The sequence below is a fragment of the Pangasianodon hypophthalmus genome, chromosome 2 (genome assembly GCF_027358585.1).
Source record: "Pangasianodon hypophthalmus isolate fPanHyp1 chromosome 2, fPanHyp1.pri, whole genome shotgun sequence".
In the NCBI taxonomy this organism is placed as follows: Eukaryota; Metazoa; Chordata; class Actinopteri; order Siluriformes; family Pangasiidae; genus Pangasianodon; species Pangasianodon hypophthalmus.
Window position 1 is genome coordinate 7,737,632 of NC_069711.1, and position 22,941 is coordinate 7,760,572.

Consider the following 22,941-nt stretch of genomic DNA (forward strand, 5'->3'; position numbering starts at 1 on the left):
GCACTGGCTCACCAGCTACCAGATGCCAAATCGCTGACTGGTGGACCATCTTTACCATCTTCAAATATTTTGCTAATTGTCTTGCTGTTGTGTTATTTTCTTAAAAATAATTTAGCTATGATCTATGAGCATTAGTAGCATTAGTAGCAGTAGCAGTCTGGTCTACCAGTTTGATCAGCTCAACATGTGTTTTGGCAGCTGGACAGACCAAGCTGGATGTTCCAGCAGGACTGTATCACGATCATAACCAGACATGGATGAATGTCCCATGCATAACTGTCATCAAGATGAAACGATTGAACATCTTTTAATACACTGTGAAAGATCTGTAGATATCTGGACTAAGGTTAAATCTATAGGATTAAACATAGATATTACAGTAAGGGACAGTTATAGATGGGATATTCGATAGTGTACCACAAAATTTACATGACTTATACTGGTTAGTTGGTTGTACTGTGAACTGCAAAATATGGAACGCAAGATGCAAAATGGTTATCAATTAGTGTAATATACCTGCTGATGCTGTATTTAAACAAATTATAAATCATCTAAAAAAGACTTAAATCTGAAGATTGTAAGAAAAGGAGATGTTTTACATGGACATACTTAAAACTCTAAACTAATTTTGTAATTGTTTTTTCTCTTCTACCTACGATTGTGAAATGTTCAAATACTCGAATGTAAAATTTGTTGATATTTGTAATGTGATATTTGTTCTAATGTATATACTGTCTATACATTCATTGTGAATGTACAAAGTGAACTTTCTGGATTGATATGTATATATGATAGTTGTAATATTTAGAAAATCTTCAATAAAGTCTGATTTAAAAAGCGAAAAGCCATGGCTTTTTATACAATAACCTGAATAGTAAAATAGAAAAAGCTTGTGCGTCTTCATTTATTTCATTTCTGACATGCATTGACACTTCTGATAAAAAACAAAACAAAAAAAACAGAAATATATGATTGTATGTTTCAGAATGTTCCACTTCATCAGCGGTGAGATGATGCTGGAAACCAGTCCCAGATTATAAAAAGCAACGCTGTGCTGATGGTCACATTTATGTCATATTATTTACAACACTTCCTCTGCTTTGTTTTTCCAGGCTTTAAAATAAAAAATATGTATAAGCATGATCAATATAAAGATTGAAATATAATAGCAAGCGAATATCACAAGATATTTAGCAGAGAGGAGTTTATGATTACTTGTCGTTTCTGTAATTCTGGAGTTTATGAACAGGGTTATTTGGTGATCTGACACGGGACAGGTCAGTGCTTATCCTGGGAAAATGCACAGTTTACAAAAATTCAGTAAAAAAATGTGTGTGTGTTTTTATTTTTAATGTATGTGAAATATATGCTTCCAAACTAAGTATAACTACATAAAGGAAAATTCTTCCCTGAAATACATAAAATTTTAAAATATTTGACGAGATTAGTAATTCGGTAATAATTCTGCAGTAATTTTGGTTATTCCTGTGAGAAGTTTCCTAGCACAGTTACAACTGGGTTTAACAGGACAAAAGATTTTGACGATCTCCAGTGTAAGTGAAAATGATCGGGTTTTCCTGTTAGCTCCTAAAAACGAATGCACAAGACCTTCTTTTCTCATTCGCCATTTTCCAGCATTCGTCTCTCTTTAGGTAGAGATTAAGCGAGGGCTAATGCTGCATTTGACTCGAGGTTCCAACTTGTAATTCCCACCCTTCAACCAGGAAAAGCTAAATAAAACACCCCCTCAACTTGAAATTCCTAATCTTTTCAACTACGAGCGCCTTCCCAGTCTGTGGAGCGATATCAACTCAACATGGCTGCACATAGTATCAGAAGCAAGCAAACTAGCACTTCTTACTTTTAACTGAGTTACACTGTATACGTTTGCTTTAGATCGATCAACATACAGACACATTTGCATGTTAGATCTATAACACTGACTATACAGTTTGCTGTTCTGAGGAGGAAGATCACACATCACTCATCACAGTTAGCTGGCTAGTTTGGTGCTAACAAAAGACGAACATGGAGGTGTCCATGTTTTGTTTCTGACTTTGTGTGCGTTAAATGTGTGGAGGTTGAAAATGACGTCATTACGTGGTAAGTCAAATGCAGCACAAATCCCACTGCACCACTATCGATGGGTAGTCAAAATGGCATTGTGGGTAATGTAGGAAACCTTCAACTGAACCAAAGTCCACTCAGACTCTCACTACAAAAAAAAAAAAAAAAAAACCTTGGATGACATTGAAGATACCATGTTAATTATAAAGATTAATATGGAAATTGTTCAGGGAGGATTTTTCCTTTGAAATTTCCTCCAATAGGCAACTACGAGGTTCACAATCATTAAAACAACTCAGCATCATAACCTCAAGTTATTGTTTGAATTATGAATGAGTAATGTAATCTACTCCCTGAAATAGTTGTAATATGAAATAATTCTTTACCCATTAGCTTGATCACACTAGTTTCTGTTCCCCAGCTGATAAGGAGGTGACGTGATTTTGGAATTGTTCAACGGGATCTTGACTTGCAGACGCGCGCCACATACACAATGATCGACGTATTATACATGCAGCACACTTCAGGAGAATGATGATTAATGGTTAGTGAGTCTGTGCAGAACATCGCACAACCTTCAAAGGGGCATGGAGCAGAAAAACGGTCCTGAGCGAGTTAGAAGACGATTTCTGTTCTTTATGGGTTCTTGCCACAACATGGAAATAATAGCACAAATGTCTCGGAATATTGCTGCTGCATTAGCAGTATATTAGTTTCCAAAAGCAATTTCGCTGCCATATTTTATGCCTCGTAGAAGCCTAGGAGAGGTCAAATCTGTGTCATATCCAATTTTAGAAGCATGCAAATCACACATACACACACAAATCCTCTAAAAACACGCAATCGTGCAGGTTTTTTTTTTTTTTAAAACCAGACAATATTGTGTTTTTAGCGGTTTATATCATAATATAATACTGTAATTATGAAAAAAAAGGAAAGCTGTTATGCTATGTCTGTACCTTATTATGATCATAGGAATGTCCACAGATTTCACATTATTTATGGCTTATGACATGGGCTCTGTTGTAGACTGAGCGTATATGTAAACCAGGATTTTAGTTCAGAAGAGCCAAAGCGGTAAACAGACACAATCTGACTGCTGAAATGAATAAAAGCAGCCCATTATCAGGCAATAAAGTCACTCGGTTCTACAACGCTGCCCTCAGGCAACAGTGACTGGCATTTGCTTTCTTCTAAAACATTACCTCTGAAGAAGAACATTGCACATTCAAGTGCTACACCACCCTGTTCTTGCCTCTGTCTGACCCACAGTCTGGTCCCCAGTTGCATTTTCAACATGTCTTTGCATTTGTCTTCATATTCTTTGCAACAAGAGTCAAACTAATAAGATAGTGTGTGCAATCTGTTGCTCTGTTACTGTGTAAGAGAAAAATGTTGCTATTTTAACATCACTTATACCAACTTCTCTGAAAAAAAAAATCCTGCTAAATTCATTCAACATATACCCAATACCTTTCTAGGTTTTAACCTTATGGACTTTTTTTTTTTTTTCCACTGCTCTTATATGTAAGTGGTTTAGTTCTTTGGAGAGCAACCCCTTTATCAAGCTGCCATTTATTCCATAATGACCACTGCGTAAAACCCAGTCTATCCAAGAAGCTCTGCATCATCCTTTCCAGAGAGAGAACACTGGTCAGGAAACCACACCGAGTTCTCGGTATTGCACATGTTCCATTAAAAACACCACTGGTTTTTCGAGAATCAGCTCTTCTCCATGTCATTTATAAACTGCATCTGTTGCAGTTCAGCGACGCTGTCTGTGTGGCGGCCGAGCGTGACGGACCACTTTTTGCTCAAACGCGGCCTTCATGGTCTTCTCGATCTGCTTCAGAAACACCTGAGGAACTCTGCCACATAGTGTGTTGACCGTGTCCAAGAATTTGGTCTGGAGAGGATAAAACAAGGACTGGAACATGTTTTCTCCAACAGGATACTGAAAAAAAAACAAGAAAATGAATATATGATCACCTCAGGGCATAATAACAGAGGTTAAATCACAATGCATTGCATATCTGAAAAACAGAAAAGCCACATACCCTTACTGGCCACTTTATTAGGAACAGTTTATTATGCCCATTCATCAAATTAACCAATCATGTGGCGGCAGTACAATGCATAAATTCATGCAGACACAGGTCAAGCGCTTCAGTTAACGTTCACATCAAACTTCAGAATAGGAGTCGGTGACTCTGACTGTGGAATGGTTGTTGATGCCAGGTAGGTTGGTTTAAGTATTGCAGAAATAGTTGATCTCCAGGGATATTCACGCACAACAGTCTCGAGAGTTACACAGAATGGTACGAAAAACAAAAAAACTCCAGTCTGTGGGTGGAAGTGCATTGCTGATGAGAGAGGTCAGAGGAGAATAGCCAGACTGGTTCAAGCTGACAGTCATTCTTTACGACCGTGGTGAAAAGAAAAGCATCTCAGAATGTCCAACAAGCCAAACCTTGAGGTGGATGGGCTACAACAGCAGAAGACCCCATCAGGTTCCCCTCTTGTCAGGAATCTGAGGCTACAGTGGGCACAGGCTCACCCAAACTGGACAGCTTAAGATTGGAAAAAAAAGACCAGGTCATACATGATCAAGGTCAAGAATGTGATCTCACATTCTGATGTTTGGTGTGAACATTAGCTGAAGCTTTTGGACGTGAATCTGCATGATTTTATGCATCGTGCTGCTACCACATGATTAGCTGACATTTTTCTCACTTCACACCTGACTGAGCTGATCAAGTAATAATCAAGCTCATAACGAGCTCATTTAGTTGCACTGGCACACGAGAAAAACTATAAGGTGAAACTACTGATCAGGAAACAGACCATTAGGGCTATGAACCACACTAGATGACACCCATGTACTTCTTTTTATATGAGCACATGTAAAGAGATGACTCACATCACGTATAGAATCATACACCACTTTAAAAGCTGGCTGCTTGTCGTCATGGTAAACACCACGGTTGCCATGGAGAATAGACACACCCTCCTCCTCTGCCCCTTTGCAGTTGCTGCCGTACATGCAGTGATCAGGCCTGTAGTTCCACTGGCACGGAAACGTATACAGACATTCTGTAGAGGAACACATACAGTATATTTTATATACACAAAAAAAAGATATGTATGCACACAAACCCTGGAAAGAAAGCGGTCATGATATTTAGGATTACCAAGACAGTATGAGTAAAAACCTTACTGATAAAATCTTATGAAAAACAATGGCTTCAATGGTACTTATACATCAATATTAATATTATTAATGATATTACAAGAAAAAAGGAAACACTTAGTATCCAAGCAAATACTTGTCATTGTAAGAAAGAATGCATTCAGTCAGTGCTCTAAAAATAGACAAACAGTATCTGTAACAGTCTCAGAAAAAGTGTGTTATGTATGGTGTACTATGTAAGGAATAACACACGACAGACTGTGCTGTTCTGCAAAAAGAATGCACCCTGGAGGGGTGTGCAGCCTGCCAGTCATCTTACTGAGGAAATGGAAAGCGGTACCGAGACGAGAGTGCTTACAACCAAGACTTCTTTCATAAATGTTAAATAAATGTCTCCTCGCAAGAAAAAAAAATTCACCCATCAACGATCATAAAAATGCTTTTTCTTAAACAACCTGTTTTTAAATCCATTTATTAGTCTTCGATTGTGTGGAGCATCTGTCGTACAAGTCCCTGCGTATGAGCTGTTACTATGGAAACAATAACATTAGAACGAGCACATAATATTAACCTGTCATTCATTACAGCTGGAACTACCTGTAATGTTATGCGAAAATAACGCACACCTTCTGACCAATCAGATTTGAGCACTTGTGGTACAAGTGCAGTTCTAGGAAAATAATCAACAGTGGGGTGGTATGACATGACCATTGCGATAAGGACTGTTTTATTCTTCGCAATTTACGAACCATTTTCATTTATTAAAGAATGACACCAAACTTTTTATCCATTTAGTTAGTTTTACTGTTGTGGAAGGTCCAGAGTAAGGCTACGTTTACACGACAACGATGTAGTCAAAAACGGAAAAGTTTTTCTCTTGCGTTTTCAAAAAAGTTTCACGTATACACGACAACGTTTTCAAAACGATTCGCGTTTACACATATCCACGATAACGGCCAAAAACGCTGTATTACGTATGCCAGGCCAGTAGTTGGCGCTGTTGGTTGTAATATTGGTGAAGTAAATCCACACTTTCCTGAAGAAGCGTTAGCAAACTCTTAAGCAGCAACAACACTACCATGTACTCCGCCATTGTTGTGTATGTTTGTTTGCGCTTGCCTTTACAATAGACACGTACTGCGCATGTCTACATAACTAACACGTACTACGCACACGCATGATGTCACCATTTTCAAAGATTCCCGTATCGGGTGTTTACATGGAGACGATAACGGGGGCGTTTTCAAAAACTTGCACTTTGAAACCCGTTTTCAAAAATATGCGTTTTCAGTCCCCAAAATGCCGTTGTCGTGTAAACGAACACGCAAAACGCATAAAAAGTTTCCAGTTTTTGGCTGAAAACGTTGTCGTGTAAACGGCCCCTAAGTGCCACAAAGTTAGTTCCTGTTATCACTTGCATTATAGCAGCTACAAGCTGTAGTTCCCTCACTTTTTCTTGAAGAAAGACAAAAAAATGCTTGTTACTGCTGAAGACTCCTTCCATAAACGTCTGCTTACAGAAAACTTCACTTCATCAACAATTATATGGTTTTAGTTTGTTAAATAACAAACAATAATTTTTAAACCTGAATTAACTGTTACTATAGATAAAACCTAAAACAAAAATGTATTAGAATGAGTGCATTATAAACATGTCATTTGTCTTGCAGTTGAAACTGCTATCAGAGCTGCTGCACTATAGAAAACTAACCAAAACTTTCTGACCAATCAGATTTGAGAATCTAACAGCGCTTTGAAATAAGACAAAATTTATCTCATTGTTGATGTGTCATCATATTTCCCAGTCCTACCTATGCTTTATTCGTAAATGCATACACACAAAGAACCCATTTAGGCCTGATCGTTTCATGCATTTGGCAGCTGGATTGTCTCTGGTTAGCCAAATTGAAATCAGAATATACAAATCAGCTCATACTTCTTCACCAGCAACGGCATCCTGTGTTCCTTTACTCCAGCTGTTTCATGTAAAAGATGCCACAATTCAAAAAGTCACAATTCTGTAGAACATTTTGAAATCCCTTATAGGGGCAAAATTGTTGCAGTCACAGTACATGTACATTATAAAGAACTATTTAAAGTGGCGTCTTCAATCTTATCCGCAATGAGCCGGTGTGGCTGCAGGTTACATTCCACCTGCTTAACTCGTTGTTCTTGGTCTTCAAATAAGCTGTTGCTCTTATATGGTTGGAATTAAAGCCTGCAGCCACACTGGCTCTTTGCAGATAAGATTAAGAACCCCTAATTTATACTTGTATAACATGTTACTAAAATGCACCTTAATCCTCTGGATGTAATTTGAACAACTGGTTTTTAATTATGCCCTTAGGTGCATTTCAAACTGGATTTTATGTACATAATCAGTATACAGCTATACAGAAATCCTGATACTTAAATGCATGAAACAACCAAGTGAAAACAACGGCAGAGTTTCTTGTGAAACGCGATGTTTCACACAAACATCCTTCTTCAGCTGTGCAAGCAAAGTGCACATGAAGCTGCACATGGTGAACTAAATGATACTGCATAAAATTCATTGCTGCTATTGTTCAGACCACGGATGCACCGATGCAGCCTCCACAGTACTGTCACAGGAAAAAGAAAGTACACCCCTCTTCAATTTTAGGATTTTATTTATCAGGGCCTAAATAATAATTGCATGCTCCTCACAAACTTCTATAAACAAACCTATAACCTCAGGTTATACCCATAACAGATTTCAATATGTAGTATTTCTTCCCAAAAAGTAAACCAGCATTCAGAAACCATGGGGGAAAGTAAGTACACCCTACTTCCTACTTCCACAGATGGGGGGTTCAAGCCTCTGCACCGCCAAGCTGCAACTGTTGGGCCCTGGAGCAAGGCCCTTAACCCTCTTTGCTCCAGGGGCACCATATCATGGCTGACCCTGCCCTCTGACCCCAGCTTCCTAAAAGCTAGGATATGCGAAGAAGTGAATTCATTGTCCTGTAGTGTATATGTGACAAATAAAGGCTGTTTGTGTATAAAAGTTGGTGACGACCACACAATTGTTATGTAGACCCTGATAAATAAAAACCTAGAACTAAAAAAGGGCGTACTTTCTTTTCGCCATGACTGTATGTGATCCACAAAAGGGTTACAACACTGAGCTTTTCAAAGTAAAACTTTTATCCCGCCATTAGCACACTCCTATATGTGCTCAGACACTCGACAGTACAGCTGAGGGAGAGCCACTGCAATAAGTTTAATTTAATTTCTAAGAATAATAATAATTTCTAAAATGTTCTATCAGGGCAGATCATTCATTGAGATGAATTCAATCCATTTCTCCGTTATTGCTTTCACTTTGGAACAGATCATGTATATGAAATCTTCTAATGATTGTTGCAGCCCTTTGCTGTTTTGCACTCTCCTGATGAAATGCATCTTTAATTGCTTAATTAAATTGACTGTATTAAAGTCCCTGCTACTCGTGACCTCTTGAACCATTTTCCTTAGAAATATTTCAACAGCTCCTTTTATGACTGCTTATCTCATGCATGAATTAATTCTATATCACCAGTATGATGCTAGCTTTAATTAAATGTGTTATCTAGTGGTGAGCATGCAAGCCAGGAATTACAACATGCAATTCAAAGCCAAACATTGTACTCGAGTATTGGGCCGATACTGATCAGGTATCGGTTACTGGTTCAATACTAGTTCATACTTTAATATTTTGGAACAAAGGTGGAGGTTTAAAACTGTCTGAATTGTCTTTATACAGGAAAAGACATGTCGTGATGTCTTAAACAATAACACAATACAAAAAGATACATGCATAAGCAAATGAAAAGTTTGATTTATCAGCCAGAAAGACAAACGGCAAAATGTCAATACCGTTTTTTTTTTTTTTTTTTTTTTTTTTTTTGCCAGCATTGAAGTCTAGCCTCCCTGAGTTTAACAAGCTTGTTTCACACGTTCTTTTCACACATCTAAATGGCTGTTTTCCGCACTGCTATTTTTGGCTATGCTCCATCTCACTGACAGACAAACACAATCTGTGCCAAGTTTCCCTCACCGCCGTGAGTGCTTAATCCCCACACCTTGCTTGGAGTTTGTCACAGTCACTCCAGAGTAGTCAAGTGTTTACCTACTCACACACAGAGTCCTGAACAAACTGCTGAGGAGCTTTTTAAAAGGTTCAATCAAGAAAAAAAGAGAAACACCTGTCTCTGTTGTTATACTCGGGCAACTGTATTGATTTTCTGACAAGGGATGAAGAGGATGAGGCAACCATCTGTCAATGTTTTGGTTTATATTGCTTGTCTATAAAAGATAGCCTATGGGTGTTTCATATAATAACAATAACAAATATAGCTGCAAGCAGCGATTAGGGGGCCAAGCCCAACAGAAGCAAAGTAGGTGCTAAGCAAGCATCAGAGCATGACCAACAGTCCCGTTTGGTCTAGCAACACAAAATCCATAACTTACTGCTGGCATGGACGGAAGATGATCCGAGTCGAATTTGATGAAAATCGGACGAACGGTCCGAAAGGCAAAAATATACTTTTTTTCATATCTCATGAACACTATGTGGCACTGTTCCGAAACTGTGCAACTACCCTCAAGTCATGATGGCTATGACATGCAACTACTGTGCAACTACCCTCAAGTCATGATGGCTATGACATGCAACTACTGTGCAACTACCCTCAAGTCATGATGGCTACGGCTATGTACTAAATTTGGTCTGAACATGCTAAAGTGTTACAGAGATATAGCTGCTCGTCCATTTCGGCGTGCTCATCATCAAATTCATTTATGAGTTCCTTGAACGGTTTGACTAATCAGCTGGAATTTGAGAATTTTTTGTCGGCATGGTCTAAAGATGATCTAATTCGATTTCCGTGAAAATTGGATGAACGGGCTAGGAGGAGTTCGAAAAATTTGATTTTTCAGGAAATTAAAAATGGCAGACAGGAAGTTCTGCCGACCATGCCTGGCATAATTGGTATCATTATTCTCGGCATGACCCTAGGAATCTGTCAAGACCAGTCTCATGACAATAGGCAAAAGTAGTCAAAAGCTATTAGCATTTTTTGAAATTGCATGATAATTTTTGACCACAAGGTGGTCAAAGTTTTTGCCTACCTTCAGGGCATGATGCCGATTTTTGTAATGACACGCCAAGGCGTCTGTGAAATACAGCATTTTAGGTCTAATTCAAAATGGCCGACACACAAAATGACCAACTTAAGAAAATTTGATATCATTCGACTCAGTATGCCGCACAGAATCTAAGGAGACCAGTTTCATGATTTTACGACAAACCAAAAAGCAAAAATATGAACCCTAGTGAAATCTCGTGAACCCTAGGTGGCACTGTTCCGAAACTGTGCAGCTACCCTCAAGTCATGATGGCTATGACATATACTAAGTTTGGTCTGAATACGCTAAAGATATAGCCTCACGTCCATTTCGGCTTGCTTGCCTTTGAATTCGTTTGCACGTTATTCGAGAACGGTTTGACTAATCGACTTGATTTCCATAATTTTTTGTCTGCATGGTCTGAAGATGATCTGATTTGATTTTGGTGAAAATCGGACGAATGGTCTAAGAGGAGTTCGAAAAAGTAGGTTTTTCAGAAATTTCAAAATGGCGGAAAATCTACTCGGAAATTGAAACCTTGGTGTGCAATCGACTCAGCACAAGCCAAGGAATCAGAGGAAAGAAGAAGTTTCTAGCCCTTAAGGTTCAAAAGTTATTAGCATAAACATGAGTGAAACTCTGACCTGTTGGCAGCACTAGAGGGCTTGAAATAACAACTCCAAATTCGCTATGGTAACATTTCAGACTGTCCTCTATCTGTGTTCCAAACTTCATAACTTTCTGATGTACTGTTCTATGGGCTTCCACAGATCGAGCAGAAGAAAAAGGCAGAATAATAATAAGAAAGCTGACAATTACAATAGGTGACTACGCACATGTGGTGCTTGGACCCTAATAAGAACATTAACAAACACAATATGGGTCTTTGCCCCTTCAATGCTTGACCCCTAATAACAATAACAATAATAATAGTAATCTTTAATTATGCTACAAAGTCAACATTAGTCAGCCATGTAGGTTTTTTACTTTAACTTTAAAGAGGAAAGGGTTTTGCAGTAATAATAATAATAATAATAATAATAAACTATTTAGAGTATATTTCATACACACTATACAGCCAAAACTTTATGAACACCTGACCATCACGTTCCATCCCAGATTTAGTCGCACTTTGTAATCGTAAGCAACTTACAACTGAGCTGAGCAATTAGCTGATCTTTAGCTACAAACCTTAACCGGCCCCACGGCTACCCGATATGTTACACTTCATTTGTGACACTAGTCTACAAAAATAAACATTATACTAATCACCGAAAAAAAAAAAAAAAAAAAAAAAAAGTACCTGGATTGTAGTGGAAAATAATATTGAGGAGGTCCTGGTCCCCCCATGTGATGTGATTCTTGTATTTCTGGTAGAGTGGATGAAGCAAGTCCTCCCATGACAGGCCGCTAGCGATCATGCTGTTCTGTAATAACAAGAGTGACAGGTTATTTTCCTCAACACTGAGTCTAGTAGCTTACTTTCAGACATCTGTAAATACAGAATATTTTAATTCATGCCTTCCATGAACTTGCTCAGGTTTAAAAGGTCAGATTTTACTGGATTTCCAAAGTATGCTGAAATTCACATGCATTTCTGCACACTTTAATTAGCAGCTGCTCGTAAAATCTCTGAGTGATGATGTAGGAAGGGGTTCATGAGAACTGCAATGTCATGGACAAGTAAGGACTAAAGCCTCAGCCAGATGTCAGCGAAAACAACCTACACTGGATATGTGCAACATGTTAAAAAAATTCCACCACCTCCAACCATAACACTTAACCCCAGGCTGAGGACAAAAAAAAAATCTCTTGTCTGAAGTAGCATTCAACAATTACAGTGACTAAACAATGCGTCTTAATTCCTGTGGGACCCAGGAGCCGAGATTGTCTATTCTACAGATACACACATCATCCTTAATAGAGCCATTTTTCATCAAACATATGAGATTGTGATTGACCAGGAATTGCTTTCGAACGCCATTTAAGATGCAACTTCCATTCTCAAACACTCCCTAAAAAGGAACACAACAATGCAGTTGGAATTCTGAAGAGCTCATGCATTTTAAAAACACACACTTGGGTACGGAGCTGTGGAATCTCTGGGATATTGCCTCACTCTGCACATTTACCAGCAAAATGTTTTCTCTGTCTACCAAAGATATTTGCCCGTCTTTGATCTTAGAAACTTGGTCCCCGTCTGCAGTCCGAAGAGGCACATAAATTAGATTAATGTAGGTTATGGCGAGGAGATAAAAAATAAAAAATTGGTAAGATTTAATACTTTCCATTTATCTCATCTCTGACATGCTACTCATCTAAAGAGGGTTGTAAAGTTCAGGGAACAGAGAGATAAAAATAATGATCATGTAACATTTCATGCTAAGAAATGAGAGGTCATCAATGGTTCAGGGCTCTAAAGTAGTAGTTATGCCTGTGGGAGTCTATAATAAATCATCATAGTCATAGGGAATTAAGAGTAACATAAAAGAAAAGTACCAAAATCTTCTTAATGGTGGAGGTGCAGAACATGCAGGGACATGGGGAATTGGCAGGGGTGTCTTTTGTCTATTTGTATGCAAGGATAAAAAAGCTTTAAGTTAAAAAAAAAAGTTCATTCCCAAAAGAAAAAAAACAATTCTCAGCTTTGAATTCATTAAAATGCACTCTCATTTAAAAGTTCAGCTTATAACGCTTCCAGCAGCATAGCCTGGACCTCATACGGATTTATTTCACACATCTATTCAAAGCTGAAATATGATACATTATGCAAATAAACAAACAGACAAACAAATCATCCAACAGCAAATGAAATTATTTGTTTCTCTTTAGAGCAATACCGAGAATCACGTGGGACACCACATTACTTCTTACCTTAAACAGAGTGCTGCGAATGCGCGTGAGGTTCATCAGCATGACCCCGGAGTTGACGCCTGTAACGCCGTAGAAAGGGTGCCTTGCAAAACGACTATACCAGCCGATTTTGGGGATCTCGTGCTCGGGGGCCATGGCTGCCAACTGAGTGCTGTTGAAGGCCTTCAGGAATTTCCAGATGTCATCCATTGGCCGGAGAAACAGGACATCTGTGTCCACATACAGCAACGAGTCTACGTCTTTCAGGATGACCTGAGGTTTGAAAAAGAAAGGTTATTAAATTCTTTTCGATTGTAGTAAGAAACGGATAAGGAAAAACAGACAGAAAAAGGCGAGCCCTTACTGGAAGGAAGAGTCTCTGGGCAGCACATGGTTTGAAGAGCTTCTTCCATTCCTCAGCGTTCCCCACGGAAAAAGTGATTGGGTAAAGCGTGTACTGGAGCTTGGAGGAGAGCGGCCGGGGCCAGTGGCTCAGCTGAGAGAGAAAATGGAGGCGGTCAGGAAATCCGTCTGCTCAACAAGTCACACCAATCAAACAATTCTGCCAACACTCCTTTAGTCCAATAGGGACACACTTAAGATCCATATTTCCCAGTACTGGACTATACATATTGTGTGTAGTATCAGTACTTGTGTGGAAATATGCTGATATTCACACCATGCAGCAGGCCACATGCTATGCCATGTGATTCCCAAACCAGTTCTCTGGAAACCCATGACTGAGTTTTGCTCTGCCAGATCTAAAAACACCAAACCCAAGTAAACAAGAACACCAAGTCAAAAACCCTCACATGATCAAATTCACATTTTCTACTAGATATCATTCTGAAAACTACAGGATTTCCTGTGTTTCTCTTCTGCATGCATGAATCTTGAGCAGAAGTATAGTCACGATATTTTAGTCTGGCTTCCCCCAAAAGTGAAAATGGAGAAAATCACATTTATAGATTCTTTTAAACTGAAATACAACAATGCATTAGAAGCAACCAATAAGTAATTATTTCATATGCAATTAATTCAATACGTACTTAATGTCTTAAGGATAAGACACAAATTATAATTCTTTGATCGTGTGTTTAACTACTTTGATCTTCTTCTACACTGGTTTCTGTTCACTGTTTGTTCTTACATCAGTACTGAAATAGTTGCTGATTAATTCTGTGAACTCTGTTGACTAAATTCCCCATACTGTACAATTCAGCCACAGCAACATGACACACCTATCTGGTATCTCAGAGAACAAAAACATGCAAAATCTTCACTATGAAGTAGGAAAAATCCATAATGTTTTACTTAAAATTGTTTTCCAATCCTCCAATCACACTTATGATTATAGTTTGGCTTTGGTATTTGTTAGATTGCATAGATTTGTGATTTAAAGGTAGGTCATGAAATACGCTGGATTATGTTATGCACATATATGTGGCTTAAGGGCATTTTTTTTTAACCAGAGTCAAATTCCTGAGAGTCTTGTAGATTTGGTGAACTAGGATTGTGACCATGGTTTATCTCTGCTGAATACCTACAGCATTAACAAGGGACAGGCATTTTTCCGAGAACCTCTGTATGAGTCAGCCGAGTTATTTAATACTGCTCAAACCAGTTATCCTAATAAGGTCCAATATTAAGCCATGTAATATGGTGCTATACTAATTAAAATAGAAAGCTGGCATTATTAAAACTAATCACACAGACAAAATACACTATGTAGCCAAAAATACGTGGACACCTGACCATCACACCCGTATGTAGTTCTTCCCCAAACTGTTGCCACAAAGTTAAAAGCAGACAATTGTATAGAATGTATTGGTATGCTGTAGCATTACATTTTCCCTTCACTGGAACCAAGAGGCCCAAACATTTTCCAGCATGACAATGCGCCTGTGCACAATGCAAGCTCCATGAAGACATGGTTTGCCAAGGTTGGAGTAGAAGAACTCGAGTGTCCTGCACAAATCCCTGACTCAACCCCAACGAAAGCCTTTGGGATGAACTGGAACGCTAACTGTGCACCAGGCCTCCTTGCCTGACATCAATGCCTGATCGCTACCCTGATGTTCTTGTGGCAGATCCCCACAGCCACACTCCAAAATCTAGTGGAAAGCCTTCCCAGAAGTGTGGAGGTTATTGTAACAGCAAAAGGGGGAATAAATCTGGAACGGAATGCAAAAAGCACATACGGGTGTGACGGTCAGGTGTCCACAAACTTTTGGCCATATAGTGTACATGTAGGTTATGAGGACTATGTTCACTGAAATGAACTAATTCATAGCAAATCACTTATTAGTACATCTATTACTGTTTTGGACAATGCATGAAGAATGACATTATTTTAGCAGGTGAGCATTTGATATACTTGGCAAATCTACTCAACTTAACTCAAGATCAATATACTAAGAGCTGTAGAAACATGAATTAAGCACACCACAAATCGTTGTAATTTTCCAATGACGTCTGCACTATAAACTATTAAAGATGGCATTACTCTCATTTAATGCAACCCTTTAACACACTTAATTCACTTTTTCCTTCAGTCTCTTTTAAAGCTTCCAGCTGCTTGCATCCTGCTCCCTTTTCAGGGGCTGTTTACTATATCCGGGGCCTAGAACTCCTCTCCAAAAGCTGCCTGTAAAATCTACATGGAGACTTGATCATTTTCTGCTCTGTTGCACGCTGAGTCCACATCACTATAAAACAGTTTGTCCCAGAGGGAGAGATCACAATGCCAAAAGCCAGCAGTTGTGTCACTGATATGGGTGAGGGATCAAAGCACAATTGATGTGAAGGATTTTTCCACTTGTTACCATCGCGACCCTTCTGAATGGCCCCACTGAAGCAGTGCTGAGGACAAGCTGGGACGTCTGTGTCTGACTGACTTGAATATATTAGCACATTGGGGGTTGTACAAGCTCCCTTGCTATGTGCAATATACCGTTTGGACACAGTCTTCTGAACTGGACAGGGCAGATTACCATGGCTCGGCAACAAATCTGAACCCAGGATTAGAGTAATAGGGTACAGTGTGTGTGTGTGTGTGTGTGTGTTGCTTTCCTATTACATATCGTAACTTTATACATGAAAGGAAGAAGAGTTTCTCTGGAGGTTTAGAGGCAGGGACTTGAAATTCACAATAACAATTTTAATGAACCTAGAATTTTCCCATTTAAGACACAGCAACATTGGCTCCTTACTCACTCAAACACAGCCAAGTGTGCTAATACTTTTATCTTTAGTGAACACCCGGAAACGTTTAAGTGTAAACCTTACCAGACAATGTTTAAAAAAAAGCCAAAACTATACTAGCCACTATGCGTGAGGGCACTAAGTAGGGTGTTCAGCTATATCATGCTATAGTGTGCAAGCAAAGTGAACAGGAAGCCATTTGTGATTTGCCTTAGATGATGGTGGAAGATGGTGGAAATGTAAATGTGTGACAAAACAAAAAAAAAGTTAGTGCGGGTAAACAAATAAAAATAGATATGAAACCTTAAATCTACTAGCAACAAAGCACTTTTGAGAAGATAAAGAAACTTTGGCAGACACTATACTAATCTGCTAAGGAAGAGAAGTGATTTAGGCCATTAATCAATCTGTGTGACTCTGTTTGTTCAATCAATGCCCTGAACTATTTTTAGTTCCATTTGTTTGTTCCAGCTCCGCTAAGGCAAATCTAAATGACTTCCCATTCACTTTGTTTGCACCCTATATAGGATAATCACTACATGGCCAAAAGTTTGTGGACACGTGACCATTGCACCCATATGTGGGCCAAACTGTTGGGAACGCACAAGTGTCTACAATGTCTTTGTATGCTGTAGAATTACATTTTACCTTCACTGGAACTAAGAGGCCCAAACCTGTTCCTGCATGACAATGTTGCTGTGCGCAAAGTGAGCTCCATGAAGAAATCATTTGCCAAGGTTGGAGCGGAAGAACTCGAGTGTCCTGCACACAGCCCTGACCTCAACCCCACTGAACACCTTTGGGATGAACTGGAACACAGACTGTGCACCAGGGTTCCTCTCCAGACATCAGTGCCTGACCTGATTTCCAAAAATTAAACCAACTTTCAGAAACAAGGTGGGAAAAAAAAATAGTGAGCCCGTTGCAGAAGCCCAACCCTTGACGCTACCTCCACCGTGCTTGACCGATGAGCTCGTAAGTTTTGGATCATGAGCAGATCCTTTCTTTCTCTACACTTTGGCCTTTCCATCGCTTTCATAGAGAATAATCTTGGTTCCAGAACTTGCGCCTCATCTCTGTATTTCTCTGCAAATTCCAATCTGTCCTTCTGATCCTTACTGCTGATGAGTGGTTTGCATCTTGTGGTATGGCCTCCTTATTTCCGCTCTGAAAGTCTTTTTCGGAGGGTGGATTGTGATACCTTCACCGTTGCCCTGTGGAGGTTGCTCACTAATGCTCTTGTGTCTGAATGAGCAAATCGCCAGAGCCACACTCCAAAATCTGGTGGAAAGACTTCCCAGAAGAATGGAGGTTTTTATAACAGCAAAGGGGGACTAAATCTGGAATGAGATACTCAACAAGCACATATGGGTGTGATACTCAGGTATCCACAAATTAGTAGAAAGATCTGAAACTTGGTAAGAAGGGTGACCAAAAAAAAAAATCCTACAGTAGAAGTAACCTTCATAAAAAGCCCGAATTGTGTATGTAAGAAGGATCTCGTGTGGGTTGATAATGCAAAATTCAGAGTGAATCACAGTGGAAGGTAACGTAGGGCCTGATGTTCTGATAAGAGTTGAAGTCAAATTGAACCTATGATTCAGCAAGAGAAATGACTCAGGCCTACTTTTTCTGATAAACATTTGAGCATTCATCTCAGAGGTAGGTCATCAACCAAGTGCAAGCAAATATTGCTTATATGAGCAACCAAACATGGAATAAAATTTAGAAAAATAAAACCACAATGTTTACTTGATAAGGAAAGGAAGGACCATGAGATAGTGAGAGCTCTAACTGAACTCTTACCTCTTTCTCAAACTGTTCTGTCAGCTCCTGCTCTGCGAAGATGTGAAATTTGATCTTCTTGATGCTGAAGAGGAGTGCTGATTTAACCATGGTAAGAGTTTCCTCCAGTCGGTTTCCACAAGCAACAACAGCAAGGTGCATGACTTCCTCCACCCGAAGGACCTTTAACCCAGACTGGCCGAGTGCACTCTTCTGCCTGCAAGGGTTAAAATAAGGTACAAATACTTACAACTCTGTTAACATATTGGTTTGAACATATTATCGTCTCTGCATGGAAAACAATACCATCATAAACATTATGCATCTCGATTAGTCTTATTTATCAATGCCTTATTTTTATTACATATTATTTTGATATATAATGAAAAATAATTTCCACTAGGTATGTCTCTTGCATTTTCAAAGAGTTTACAGTCATGGGAAAAAGAAAGTACACCCTCTTTCAATTCTCTGGTTTTATAAATAACAACTGTATGGTCCTCACCAAGTTCTATAAATAAATAACCTCAGGTGACAACAAAACCACAACAGATTTCAATATGTAGTCGTTTTTTTTTCCAAAAATTAAACCAACATTCAGAAACCAGGTGGGAAAAAAAATAGTGAGCCCGTTGCAGAAGCCCAACCCATGACGCTACCTCCACCGTGCTTGACCGATGAGCTCGTAAGTTTTGGATCATGAGCAGATCCTTTCTTTCTCTACACTTTGGCCTTTCCATCGCTTTCATAGAGAATAATCTTGGTTCCAGAACTTGTGTCTCATCTCTGTATTTCTCTGCAAATTCCAATCTGTCCTTCTGATCCTTACTGCTGATGAGTGGTTTGCATCTTGTGGTATGGCCTCCTTATTTCCGCTCTGAAAGTCTTTTTCGGAGGGTGGATTGTGATACCTTCACCACTGCCCTGTGGAGGTTGCTGGTGATGTCACTGACTGTTGTTTTTGGGTTTTTCTTCACAGCTCTCACAATGTTTCTGTTATCAACTGCTGTTGTTTTCCTTGGCCAACCTGTTCTAGGTCTGGTTGTTAGTACAGCAGGGGTTTCTTTCTTTTTTGGACATTATAATTGTCGTATTGTCTATGCCCCATGCTTGTTCAATGGCTCTGATAGAGTTTCCCTCTTTTCTCAGCTTCAAAATGGCTTGCTTTTCTCCGAAAGAGAGCTCTCTGGTCTTCATGTTGGTTTGTCCTTTGTAAAAACAAATGCAGTCTTCACAGGTGAAACCCAGGGCTCAAACCAAGAGTAGAAATCCAAACCCAAGCTATTAACTGTTTAAACCACCAATCTAACAGGGCACATCTGGGTAACAAGAAACAGTCACATGTTCCAATATTTCTGATTGCTTGAAAAATGGGTGGCTTCAAACAAAAGGTGCCATGTTCTAAGTTGTTTAACACATCTTGATGTAAATATCAGGAAATGAAAGCTGAAATTCTGATCTACCGTCACATGTTCATCTTTTGATCTCAAATTGTAATGTCTTCAGTGTATAGCAAAAACAAAAGAATAAAGAAAAGGCCTTGCAGATACAATACTTCTGAAGGAAACTGTAAATGCATCATTAAAAAATTATACCAGGCTACACATAATTTAATTTCATTCCTAACATTATCTCGCCCACTTTGATGAGGAATTATAAAAAAAAAAAAAAAATTATGCAGACCCTTACCTCAAAAAAAGTCAGATAAGGACATCTTGTGCTGTAATGCATGCGTGTTCTTTACATTTAAGGGAACTTGCTCAAGTCAAGCTGTATCTCAAGTGGCTTCCTGTTTATTATCTATGCCATTTACTTCTAAACTCACAGAGTCAGTAGCTTCACCTTAGGCATTGCACTTCACCTTCACCCAAATATAAGATTATACTATGGGGAGCATTATATTAACCCACTTAAAGATGTGCTAGTTTATATTGGATTTCTCATCACTTCATCAGGCTTGTTGTTCAGTTCAAAGCTAGTTAATATTCTTTTGACACCTTTCTGAACCTTACAGAAAAAAAACTGCAGCTGTTGAGTCTGTCGTGAAACCAATTTTTTTTATTTGCAAGATATTGGGAAAAAAAACTGACATTGCAGTCTTGGTAGCATGTCTTTCACGAGGTGAAAAGTTATCCCATCAGTGATTATTCTCTGCCGCTTGGAACCTCTCTCATATGGTGTAATACTGGCAAAGGCATCCGAAATATTTTTTTTGCTTTGGATGGCATTCAGATCTGGCTTTGCACTCGTCATACAGAGCTTCGTGGTGCTGATTACAATGATCAAACAAATTAGTCGTGTTGCGTCATGTTGTGGTGCAAGACACTCCCGACAAAGTACCTGTTTTTGGTCAACATCATCCTTTCTCTAGCCGAAATTTCCATACAACTGATATTGCGTTCCTTTTTTCACCAAATCTTCCTTTTCGGTGCATTTGTCCTGTTCCTCGCTCATTCCTCACCCACGCAAAGCCTGTATGTCACTCACTAGCAGCAAACTCTGTGTTTTGTGCATAAAGTAAAAAAAAAAAAAACAAAAACAAAAAAACAACGTATCCAAAAAACCCTTAAATTGGAGTACATTATGTTATATCAGACAGATATAATGAGAACGGTGCAAGTTTTCCTTTTGTATCAAGCATCAAAAAATTGCAGCATAGTATGAGTTAATGACGTTGCACGTCCTGCGATGTGACTATTGCACATGCGCGTATTGCGATGTCGATGCTGAAACGATATATCGTGCAGCCCTATTTGCAAGTAATTTTGCAAATTATACTGATTTTTCTTTCACAAAATTTTTGGTTTGTAAGTCCATAAGGAGTAGAGTTCTTTTGGTCATTTTCTGGGTGTTGAACTCACTTGTCTGCTGGATAACTATGAATAAAAAAAACAAATAACGCAGACGTGAAATCTGCTTGTCCCCGGTCCGTCCCTGCTTCATTCTGAGATATTCTACAAAATTGGCTTTGCAGTCAGGGCTCTCCACTCCCACTCAGTCATATCTGTATCTGAGATACGGGCTGCCAACAGGGCGTAGGGAGCGTAGGGAATTAAGTAGTCCCCAAGGATCCACTACACATAAGAAGCATGCAACTTCATGTGTGTCTGGCATTATTTGCACTGAAGACACACTTGTCATATGTTTCACGTAGCATGTTTGGGGTTGTTTAGTCTGCATTTGTGGTCCATGCCTAAAGTAGACACTGCATCCACCTGAATTGGTAAACTCTCCAGCACCGCAACCAGAGATGACCTTGGGGACGCCGTGCTCCATTTCTATTAGGATTTAGTTAAATGAAACCAAGTCATGCAGCCTGAGGAGTTTGTAGTCTTTCAGACTCAAGAGAGAGGGAAAAAGTAGACATCAAAAGACACAGAAGACGGCAAACTTGAAAGTCAAACTTAGACCTTGATACGTGAGGGGGGGGGGAAAGAGGTAAGAAGTGAACATTCACAACTCTGATACTTTTTCTGTCTGCCCGACACCCAATCGCACTTCACACATTAGGCACAAAGGAGAACTGCTATGAAGATTTCGGTTTCCCTCACAGAACACCTTGTGCTGTTACACAGAGATAAATTACAAAAACTAGACAGGCGCTCTAACACTGCAAGGCAGAGCAGTAAAATACATTCGCTGCAAAACTTAGAACTGAAGCAGACAATATTACACAAAGCATAAAATATAACAAGGTGTAATAATCAGTGACTGGGTGATTTGGTAAGTATTGGCAAACATCACATCCCGAAGCGTTTATTCCTCTTATACAGCAGCAATTTGCCAATGATTACAATTTTTAATATATTAATGAATTGCACATCCCACTTTTAATGACTTATAATTGACATTTTATTGACATAAAATGACATTTAATGTTTTGTAAGGTACACAATGTGAGTGCATTAGCCCTGTTATAGCAGCCATAAACAGTCCCCTCACTGCATTAATATACAAATCTCTGTTTGTAATTTACTAATGTCAGAGCCGCTGTTATTAAAAATAAAAATAAAAATAAATAAATAAATCATGTTCTGACCAACCACATTAGACAATTCAACCTATAGAATAAAAGGGTTTTTGATAATGGGCAGCCATTTGTAGCTTGGGTTAAACAGCAACATTAAATAGCTCTTCTAAATGATCAATACTGCGGAGGGGAAAAAAAAAAAAAAAAAAAAAACCTGATGGACGCTTGTGGTCTGTATAATTATTACGCTGACAGGAAAACGGCAGCGACAAGCCAGTTTTAGGGCTTCAACTTGCAGTCAACAATCAGTGAGTTAATTACAATTTATAACTTGTAGCTATAAATCTGTTGCTATATATATATATATATATATATATATATATATATATATATATATATATATATATATAAATATATATATATATATATAAATATATAAATATATACATATGTCACTTGGGCTAGCATTAAAAGTCTTGTAGCTAACGATAGCTACATAACAATACTCGGTTACAATTCCATCAGGTGCCCATTCTTGATACTTGGATTACAGAATTAGCTGGATTACACCGTTGTCGATTTGACACGATCCTGGATTTGTCCGTCCTTCGAAGCTGTTGTTGTCTTGGTAACAAACCCGAAAGCTCATACCTGCCCAGGAGCAGGCTTATCCAATGTAAACAAGATTAGATCACACATTTAGAAGCATTATAATCTTATTCAAATTTGAACAAGCAGTTTA

At 38.8% G+C, this 22,941-nt stretch overlaps 1 protein-coding gene across 1 annotated transcript in view; it reads right to left on the reverse strand.

Annotated features, from left to right (window-relative positions):
* Window positions 1–880: 880 nt before the first annotated feature.
* The window catches only part of gxylt2 (glucoside xylosyltransferase 2), a 33,453-nt gene continuing 11,392 nt past the window's right edge, over window positions 881–22,941 (reverse strand). Inside the window, exons 2-7 of the mRNA XM_026929753.3 lie at window positions 18,251–18,446; window positions 13,605–13,736; window positions 13,262–13,513; window positions 11,691–11,814; window positions 4,988–5,160; window positions 881–4,021 (exon numbers count right to left, since the gene is read on the reverse strand). Of these exons, the coding sequence (XP_026785554.1) occupies window positions 3,833–4,021; window positions 4,988–5,160; window positions 11,691–11,814; window positions 13,262–13,513; window positions 13,605–13,736; window positions 18,251–18,446 (1,066 nt within the window). The 3' untranslated portion in view covers window positions 881–3,832. The remainder of the gene's footprint in view (window positions 4,022–4,987; window positions 5,161–11,690; window positions 11,815–13,261; window positions 13,514–13,604; window positions 13,737–18,250; window positions 18,447–22,941) is intronic.